The sequence below is a fragment of the Miscanthus floridulus genome, chromosome 1 (assembly GCF_019320115.1).
Source record: "Miscanthus floridulus cultivar M001 chromosome 1, ASM1932011v1, whole genome shotgun sequence".
Taxonomy (NCBI): domain Eukaryota; kingdom Viridiplantae; phylum Streptophyta; class Magnoliopsida; order Poales; family Poaceae; genus Miscanthus; species Miscanthus floridulus.
In genome coordinates, this window is record NC_089580.1 from 8,895,765 (window position 1) to 8,906,179 (window position 10,415).

At 44.2% G+C, this 10,415-nt stretch overlaps 1 protein-coding gene across 1 annotated transcript; it reads left to right on the forward strand.

Moving 5' to 3' along the window:
- The first annotated feature begins 4,455 nt into the window (after positions 1-4,455).
- Positions 4,456-7,978, forward strand: LOC136472320 (uncharacterized). Its single transcript, XM_066470047.1, has 15 exons — positions 4,456-4,683; positions 4,825-4,933; positions 5,046-5,110; positions 5,228-5,266; positions 5,349-5,445; positions 5,556-5,652; positions 5,762-5,828; positions 5,918-5,994; positions 6,228-6,306; positions 6,434-6,552; positions 6,631-6,715; positions 6,825-6,893; positions 6,976-7,043; positions 7,127-7,175; positions 7,377-7,978. The coding sequence occupies exons 1-15, from the start codon at positions 4,477-4,479 to the stop codon at positions 7,758-7,760; spliced, it is 1,611 nt and encodes a 536-aa protein (XP_066326144.1). The 5' UTR covers positions 4,456-4,476; the 3' UTR covers positions 7,761-7,978.
- The last annotated feature ends 2,437 nt before the right edge of the window (positions 7,979-10,415 follow it).

A 10,415-nucleotide genomic window follows, 5' to 3' on the forward strand; every position in this document is an offset into this window, starting at 1 on the left:
GAAGATGTCGGCCTGCCCAAGCGTCTGCTTGCAAAGTTTTCCCTTTTTTTTTTGGGAAAATATAATATATTCTGTCTTGACCAAATAATCAAATGAAAGTGGCAAACGCCAAACGGTGCATGCAAAATTAAGCCCGAACAAATTATTTACGTCGAATACATCGGGGGTGATATTTAAAAAATTTATTTATTACGTTATACTTATTTGTTTATGAGTTTAGTTTAAAGTTTATATGTTTGCAAAACAGTATACTACTCCCTCCGTCCAAAAAAATATATATATAGTTCTAGCTACGAACTTGGACGAGGGAGTATGCCATATGATTATGAGAAAGTATCAACTTTGGTCTTAACACGCATATATGTATGGTTAATGTTTATGAATATGTATCGACTATATATATTAACAAATGTTTTTTATACACCACTGCATATCGAATAATCATTAACAGGATTTTTTTTCGATGTTACGTTGGTCTTTGGTTTATTGTGGAGCTTAGTTAAATTTGGTGGTATGTATGCCTTTTTATCCAGAACATGCATGATCTGTGTTCTTGCCATTTTCATGAGATAGTCCATCAACCTTAACATATACCTTTTAAATTGAGTAAAGCTCACTGCGAACCTCAAACTTGTTCGGTTGTATCATTTACGTTCCTAAACTCGCAAGTCACTCATTTGGGTTCTCTCAAACTTGTTCTATTGTGTCACCTCAATCCCTAAACTTGTAAATCGTCTGTTTAGATCCTCAAACTTATTCTGTCATGTCACATCGATCCCTAAACTTGCAAATCACCTATTCAAAACTCTAGTCTCTGCTCGGGTCTCACAACTAGTCTAAACGGGTGAAAGGTCCTAATGACCAGAGGGGGTGAATAGCCTATTAAAAATATCTACAACAACACTTAACAAACCGGTTAGATAATTATGAGGCGAAGCAAGTGTTGCGCTAGCCTACTAAAATAGCAAGCCACCTACCACAATTCTAGTTTATATAGTTTCTATCCACACAATAGCTATGACACTACACTAAGTTAGTGTGCTCTCAAAAGCTAACTAAAGAGCCACACTAACCAAACTAACAAGCTCTCACAACTAGCTACACTAAAGAGCTTGACAACTAGTTTACGGTAACGTAAATAGAGTGAGCAAGAAGGTTATACCGTCGTGTCGAGGAAGGAGCCAATCAATCACAATAATGAATAACAATGAAGACCAATCACCTCGGAATCAAATGATGACACAATGATTTTTTATCAAGGTTCACTTGCTTGCCAGCAAGCTAGTTCTCGTTGTGGCGATTCACTCACTTAGAGGTTCACACGCTAATTGGCATCACATGCCAAACCCTCAATAGGGTGCCGCACAACCAACATAAGATGAGGATCACATAAGCCACGAGCAATCCATTAGAGTGCCTTTTGGCTCTGCGCCGGGGAATGGTCAAGAACCCCTCACAATCACCATGATCGGAGCCGGAGACAATCACCAACCTCCGCTCGACGATCCTCGCTGCTCCAAGTCGTCTAGGTGGCGGCAACCACCAAGAGTAACAAGCGAATCCTGCAGCGAAACACGAACACCAAGTGCCTCTACATGCAAACACTCAAGCAATGCACTTGGATTATCTCCCAATCTCACAAAGATGATGAATCAACGATGGAGATGAGTGGGGGGCTTTGGCTAAGGTCACAAGGTTGTTATATCAATGCAAATGGCCAAGAGAGTGAGCTAGAGCCGGTCATGGGGCTTAATATAGAAGCCCCCACGAAATAGAGCCGTTATACCCTTTCACTGGGCACAACACGGAGTGATCGGACACGCCGGTCAGATTGACCGGACGCTGGACCTCAGCGTCCGGTCGCGCGATGCATGCCACGTGTCCCCTCTCTTCAAATACTGAGCGCCCGATCCCAACGGTCAAGTGATGTCCGGACGCGCTGCTGCGAAGTGACCGGACGCTGGACCTCAGCGTCTGGGCGTTTCTAGTAAGCATCCAGAAGCGAGAAATCACGACCGGACGCGTCCGGTCATGCTCGACCGGACTCACCCAGCGTCTGGTCACTCGGCGTCTCCTCTGTGCACTACCACGTCAGCAGGACCAGACGCACCCCGTCAGCGTCCGGTCAGAGACCGACGCCAGCATCTTCGCTGCTTCTATAGATCGGACGCGTCGGTCCTTCCGAGACCAGCGTTCGGTCACTCACAGTGACCTCCATCTTTTCTGTATAAGGCGCTGGTGGCACCGTCGGACTGTCCACACTCTACGGGCGGACACTCCGCTAGTAAAATTTCTAACCCTTGCTCAAATGTGCCAACCACCAAGTGTATCACCTTGTGCACATATGTTAGCATATTTTCACAAAACATTTTAAGGGTGTTAGCACTCCACTAGATCCTAAATGCATATGCAATGAGTTAGAGCATCTAGTGGCACTTTGATAACCGCATTTCGATACGAGTTTCACCCCTCTTAATAGTACGACTATCGATCCTAAATATGATCACACTCACTAAGTGTCTCGATCACCAAAAATAAATTGGCTCCTACCACTTATACCTTTGCCTTGAGCCTTTTGTTTTTCTCTTTCTTCTTTTTAAGTCCAAGCACTTGGTCATCACCATGGCATCGCCATCATCATGTCATGATCTTCATTCGCTTCACCACTTGGAATGTGCTACCTATCTAATGATCACTTGATAAACTATGTTAGCACTTAGGGTTTCATCAATTCACCAAAATCAAACTAGAGCTTTCAACGGGTCTATACCACCCCCCTACCTGAGCAAGCCCCTATAGCCGAGCGATGTCATGGCCGCACTGATCCCAACTATGATATGTGAGTCAGTCTAGGGACCGAGATGAAAACTGCTTAAGTTTGAGGATTTAAACAAACAACTTGCGAGTCTAGGGATCGAGATGACACAACCAAACAAGTTTAAGACGATAAACGAGAAATTTGCGAGTTCAAAAGGCTGAGATGACACTTTACTCTTTTTAAAATCGAGAACCAAGTCATAGTTATCAAAGGTTGTTGCACCCCTTGCCCGTTAACAATCAAACTATAGTTTTGACTCATTTCTATTTGTAGGCAGCATAGTCGATGGCGACAGTGATGGAAGTGGAAAAAAAATTAAAATCCAGCTCATGAGATTTTTTCCGATGTTTCCCATGTCTTAGGGTAAAAATAAATAAAAATGGTAGCCACAAATATGAAAAAATGAGAAAATGGAAACATTTTGGGTCCTTAACGTTTTTTGGTTTTCCTTTATTTCCACAACTATCATTGGGCATTTGAATCTCCCATAGGGCCGATCAGTGGCGGATGCACGATGCGGGATAAGGGGGGGGGCTAAAACAATGGAGATGTTGATTTGCATGAAGATTTAATGGTGAAATCAAGCTTTTGCTACAGTGATTAGGCTTGAAATCAAGACATTAGGGGGGGCTGGAGCCCCCCCAGCCCCCCCTTTGGATCCGCCACTGGGGCCGATGCCATATTTATCTCATAAAAAACATATCTGATTTCTTCACAAGGGAAAATGTGGAACTGTTACGGTGTATTTGGTTTGACGAATGAATTCATCCGGCATCAGGTGAACTTGTCAAAAAGCAGAATGAGTCAGTCTAGCATTTTTCATGGAATGACGTGTTTGTTGGTTCCTCACGATCACTTAGAATTAACTCTCCGTGGAAGCACTCGGCGATGAACGGTGTGATTCCACGCTGCAAACCAAACAGTATTGTTAGCTTCGCTTCTAGGTTCAAATCATTCTGAATTGCCTCGTTCTGTAAACCAAACATGCTCTAAATTACATGGGGTTTTCTAGTTGTTTCTTATCATTTGCATACAATGATATCTCTTGTGACTTTTTAATTTTATTACGATCTACGTACTATCTAAAACTTCTGTATGATGTACTAGAGATAGATTGGACGGTTGGACGTGCATACACCATAAGAAAAGGTTTGCATGCACGTGTTTCACAAAGATATTTTTAACCACCCTCATAAACTTTCTATACTTCTCTCTAGAGTGGGAGGGTTATTTTCTTGAGAAACCTTGCAAATTTTGATCGTAGCGGCCCATCATTGGCCACGCTCAATGGGCCAGATCCACACCAAGCCCGCAAAGACCGGTCTTTTGCAAGTTTTCAGAATCTTGTCCCGAACGGAACGAAACCCGCGGTGCCCCGCCAGCTCAAGAGCCTTGAGCGTCCTGGCCCACCTGCCAGTTAGGCATCGCCCACGAAATCCACAGCAGCGAAAGAACCAGCGCGGCAGCAGCTCCCGCGGCTTCTTTTTTTTCGCGGCGCGCGATTACGAAAAAGCTGTTCCCGCCGGCGCGCCCCTCGCGCGGAGCGGGGCAGAATCCTTCCTCCACTAAACCCCTCGCGCTCAATGCCTGCCCGCCATTTCCTTTCCCTCTCTCCGTCTGCGCCTCTGCCCATCTCTCTCTCTTTCTCTCTGACTCTCATGGCGACGCGGCGGCGCCTGTCTCCGACTTTCTTCGGCGGTCTACGGGCCCGGGAGCTCGGCGGCTCCAGTGGCTGCTCCCGCGCCATGGCGGGGCTCCCGTACCTCGCTGACCTGTCCTCCGACCCCGGCGGCCGCGGCGGTGGGGTCATAGCCGTCGACCACTCCGGCGACGCCGCCATCCCCTTCGCCATCTCCTTCGGCAAGGTTCGGAGCCTGGGATCTGATTTTTTTTTTTTTGAAACAAGGGATCTCTCATTCGTCTCGCGTGCTTTTGCAAAGTCAAATCTTCTTTCTAGCTGCGATTTGCGAGTACCAATATTTTGATGAATTGCCTCATCGGTCCAGACTGCACAGACCTGTAACCTCCTGGCGGTCGCCGACGAAGACGGGTACGTTGGCCTCTACGACACCCGCTGGCGCCTCCCTTCCGCATCCTCGTCACTAGAGAAATCAGGTTGGTTGGAAACCTTCCCTTTTCCCCCGATTTGATCCAAGATTTGAGTGTTCTCGACCTTACAGTGGGTCGTGCGATCCGTTCTGTTCCATTCTGACGTCGTCCTTTGCAGCTGAAACGAGGGTGTCGGACTGGGTTGCTCACAACAATGCAATCTTTGACGTGTGCTGGATCAAGGTAAATTCCCTTGCACTGTTTGGAATAGTCCAACGAAAGAGCCGATCCTCAGGTTAAAAGTTCAGCGATACGCGTACCTTTCTGACGGAGTTTCCATCTTGCGTGTTACTAATGTAGGAGGGATCCCAAATGCTGACTGCATCGGGCGATCAAACTGTAAGTCGCAACAGGATCACGTCATTTCATTGAACTAATTCCTTGTCTTCTGCAAAATCTCATTATGACCGTTCTGCATCAGGTCAAAATATGGAGTGTAGGAAACAGGAAATGCATTGGTGTCTTGTCAGGGCATACCGGGAGCGTGAAGTCGCTGTCTTGCCATTCTTCAAATTCTGGTTAGTAATGTATTTCCTGAATGGCTGAAGCCTTTCAGTTTATTTTTATGTGTATTTAATCCTCAAAGGTTGGCCACAAACTCCTGTTAAGTAGTTTATTTTCTTTGCAGAGCTCATTGTTTCCGGTTCAAGGGATGGTTCATTTGCTCTTTGGGATTTAAGATGTGACCCTAAATCTCCAAACAGCCATGGTGAAACGTGCCTCACGTATGTTGTCCTATTGCTAGTAAATGTTCTCTTTCAACTACAAATTTTAAGTGATCATAAATGTTTGTAGCGACAATACAAATTCATTGAAAGTTCTGCTACATGTTAGGTCATCTGCTGTTGTCAGAGCAGCCCACAGTCCCATACAGAGGAACCGGACCCGGTCTCGAGCAAAGGTATTAAATCGGCATGATATGGCTTTTGCTTATGATGATCTCATGTCCTCTTATGCTTATGTTGGTTTGCTGAAATTGGTGACATTTAGGCGGCTTCAACAAGTATCACATCAGTTCTTTATCTGAAAGATGATGTCTCCATTGCTACTTCAGGAGCTGCAGACAAGTAAGCTGCTCTTTCATTTTATTCTGCTTTTTAATTTTTACCAACCTTCACAGTTTTTGTATGGTTTGTATAGTTTTATTAATTGTGATATTATTGTGAACACAATGCACTTACCTGATGATGAGTTAGCCTCATGCCATCTACTCATTCTGTTTCTTAAAAAATCCAGTTTTGTAGAATAATTTTCATATATCTTGAAATACTAATATTGTACCTTTTTAAATGTATGCCAGTGTTGTGAAGATATGGGATACACGGAACCTGAAAGTGCCGGTCTCCAACAAAAACTCTCAAGCAGGGGCCCAGCCTTCGGTAAACATCTCTATCCACTAAAGAATGTTAAAACTAGTAGTACAAAAAGCAATAGAATCGTGTATTTCAGAGTATAAACATGTATGCCAATTTGAATCAATATTTACAGTGTGCTGTGTTTTCCTAGCTCAATCTGAACAAACTTACTGGTCCTTCGTTTCTGAAGGAGGGGGTGAAACATGGCATCTCTTGCCTGTCTCAAGATTCGTACGGTGCATACATTGCTGCATCATGTATGGATAACAGGTAAAATTCAGACCTTGCCATCAGACACTAAATAGTTTTCATGCCATTGGTAAATACTGATTTGACTATGCATTTCAGAATCTATTTGTACAGTGTTCTCCATATGAACAAGGGTCCCATAAAGGTTTACACTGGCAGCAAAATTGAGTCTTTCTTTGTCAAGGTCAGTGAGTGGCCATCTGGGGTTGACTTCCTTTAAATTTCCAAAAGAGCTGCTTATGTTTAGTTTGATCAATATATGTTCTGAAACACCTAAACTTTGTACCATGCAGTCTGCTATCAGTCCTGATGGAACTCACATCCTTGGTGGATCAAGTGATGGAAATGTATACCTGTGGCAGGTACTTGTCGCAGATTCGTTGCCTGCTTTCTTACACTATACATCATTATAATATTTACATCCATGCTTGTCCATTGATATAGGTGGATCAACCTGAAAGTGCTCCTATAGTTTTGAAAGGCCATGAAGGCGAAGCAACTTCAGTTGACTGGCACGATCTACAAACATAAATATTTCTGTGAAACCCTTACTGATAACCAAATCCTCATGCTTCAATATGAATTTATATTTCAGGTGTGCGTCAGAGGTTGGAACGATAGCAACATCTTCTGATGATTCTACGGTAAGTCTACTTGGTTTGGTTATGCCTGAAATTTTTTCTTGACACATACTAAAGATGGCTCCATTTGTTCAATATATAATATGTGTTTGTGACAGTCTGTTGTAGACGAGCATCTACAATTTGTGAGCAAAGCAATGCATAGCAGAGTATGAAATGAATCAGAATTCGGAACATGTGACAATTCTGTATTCTGTGTATCAGGTACGTGTGTGGAGTACCAAGAAAATGGACTGCACAAATGTAAGCTCACCAACAGTGATTCGTAAGCGGATAACTGCACCAAACACTGAGTACCGAAGGTCCAGTAGCCATGAGCATGCTACTACATCAAGAGATGCAGTTGCCTGCACTAGTGGTGATGGTGAATTGCAAAGCGGTTGCCACTCTCCCCTTCAACCCAGAGCACTGGACTTCGGCACTCCTGAATCGACAAAGAAGAGGGCCTTCACATTGTTCCAGGAGGAGGCCTTTGATGCAAGGAAAAGCCCGGAATCTCAGATGAACAGTCCCTCTTCTGTTCTGAGCCCGCCGCCATCATTGAAACGGAGAACGATTCGGGACTACTTTGCGAGTGCTGCATCTTGAATCTTGATAAATAGCTGGTCCCCAGAATTCTTAGTGGCCCTGACCCATGAAGACTAGGGCTCTCTTTAACTTATGGTGAAACAGCTGCAAATTTTGGGAAATTCTTCTGTAGGTCTAGTTGTGGTCAAGCTCATTATTGATCATTTGGAAATGCGGTTGTACATAATTTAGTATTACAGAACCACCCTCCTTTTTACTTTGTAATAATGTTTTTTCAACTGAGCTCGGTCTGACAGAATTGAAGAAATATTTCAGTCAATCTCTAAATTCAAAGGGCATTTTCAGTTAAAGCACAGAACACTGTGCTTTGAACTCTGGATCTGCATGAGGGCATATGCCAAAATGCATACCAGCTGTATGTTGTCTGTCAATGTGAAGCAGAGAAGGCCGAAACTGATGAAGAATGAGCAGCTTAAATCTACGGCCAACCATTCATAAACTATATATGATATTTTTATAACATCGTAGAATAAACAATTAAGCTCTTGCATTTACATTCTTGCAATAGCTATTGCAAAAGTGTCCATTGGGAAATTATTCATTCAGGTTTGTTTGGATCATGGGAACAATACTGTTCCTGCGTTTTTTCTGTTAAAATCTTGTGAAATTCCTACGTTTTATACAGACCAGCGATATAGTCGTTGGAAACACTGTCATTGCAAAATTGAAGTATTGCTTGGCACCACCATTTAAAAATTAGCCGTTTGAGTGGAAATACTAAGCTAAATAAAGAAGTTATTGGATTGGGCTAAAAAATAGATATCCACACTATACATGTAGTCTTGCTATTCGGAGAAATAGCAAGTAAATCGTAAATGCTATGGTATCCGTCCGACCGGACGCCCTTTCGTGGGCCTGCATACCAACCCAATAAACTTATGCTCTGTGCCTGCTCGTTTTTTATTACGGTATCTGTGTCCACCTCTTTCGTTGCGCCGGTTGGATTAGGAAAGGAGAAGGAGACGAGAGACCTGCTCTGCATGTCGACGGTGACCCCGCCTGCTCCTGCTCCATCGGGCGCCCCGCTGCTCCTGCTCTGCGGCCTGCTCTGTCGTCAATGGTCACTCCGCACTGCTCCTTCCCCTGCTCCATCGCCCCACCCCGCTGCTTCCTGCCGCTGCTTCTGCTCTACGGCCCGCTTCGCCTGACGGCGCGAGCACCGCCGCACCCACGCACGGTGACCGCTCCCTCGGCCGTCAGCTAGCCACTGAGGCCGCTGCACAAGGAGAAGCGTCGGGCCTGGCATGGAAGCCCTGCGTCCTCGCCTCTTGCTACGGCTGCGGCGCCTATGCACACAGCGGAGGAGGCCGCACCAAGATACGATGCATGTTGCAAGTGTACATTTGAAATATTTAAGATATTTTAGAGGTCTGTTGCAAGTGTTTCATAAGTATGTTGCAAAAGTAGATCAAGATGTTGCACATGTTGCAATGGGCTATACATGTATGTTCTAAATGTTTTATCTGTTTCAGACGTATGTTGTAAGTGTTTTCATTTGGATGTTGCAAAACTAGATCGAGATGTTGTATATATGCAAGTGTTTCAAGTGTTTTTATACATATGTTGCAAGTGTTTTCATCTTGATGTTTGCATATGTTTGCAATGGCTACACACGTGTTTTCAAGTTTTTTCAGGAGTGTAGGCGTCCGTCTGGACGTCCGGGCGTTAACACTGCCGCAAGTAAATAGCAAGTAAGTCTAAATAGCAAAAATATGGTGTTGCTTTATGGCATATAGATACTCCGGCATGATGGAGAGAAGGGTGGTGAACTGGTGATGCTAATGCATGTATGTGCTCATGTACTCTATCTTAGGCCATGTTTGGTTCCCAGCTCCTAAATCTAGGCAGCTAAACTGCCTCCTAAATTTTAGTAAAGCCATGTTTGGTTAGGTGACTAAACCTAATATGTACATATTTATAAAGACCAAAACATCCCTCATTAATGCTAACTTGGTGTCCCTGGTATTGGCGCCAACGGTGCCACGCTGCTGGCTCCCGCTAGCGCCGCTGCCTCCCGCGTGCGGCCTTGGCGCCAAATGCACGCCTGGCTTGCTGCTCTGCTAGATGCTTGGCTGCACGCTAGCGCCATTCCTTGCAGCTCTGCTTGACTGCTATGGTAGCTATTTGCCGCAATGTACATTCTCACAAATAATGTTCAAATGGTTTAAAAAAACTTCATTATTACAAACCATGGCGCTGCTATGACCTTGCAAACAAACCATTCAAACCATTCGCTATCCAATCACGAAATTGATTCATGTTTTCATATTCGTCTCCAAAACGTGTGGTGCCTCTGGTTGCTTGAGTTGAAGTTCCTTCCTCTATTTTCATCTTGATCACACAAGTCAAAGAGATTATCCATCATACCACTCTGTCTAATGAAATTGTGCAGTGCCATGCATGCCATTATTATTTGCTTTGCTTTGCCATGGGAAAACTAGGCAAATCCAACAAAATTCTCCACTTCATCTTCAGGACTCCAAAAGACCTCTCTATAACATTTCTAAGTGAAGAATGTGTGTAATTGAACAACTCTTTTTTACCTCTAGGTGCAGGCCCTTCTCTCCATTCGGGGACATGGTATTTTGTACCTCGTACGGTGCAAGAAAACCCAGTCGATTTGGGTACCCCGAGTCAACAAGATAAAATTTGTCT

Bases quoted from the DNA above. Each gene is read 5' to 3' on its own strand.
- LOC136472320 (XM_066470047.1), top strand. From the start codon at position 4,477: ATGGCGACGCGGCGGCGCCTGTCTCCGACTTTCTTCGGCGGTCTACGG. The intron at 6,307-6,433 runs GTAAACATCTCT...GTGTTTTCCTAG, and splicing joins AAGCAGGGGCCCAGCCTTCG to CTCAATCTGAACAAACTTAC. The intron at 6,553-6,630 runs GTAAAATTCAGA...TATGCATTTCAG, and splicing joins GCATCATGTATGGATAACAG to AATCTATTTGTACAGTGTTC.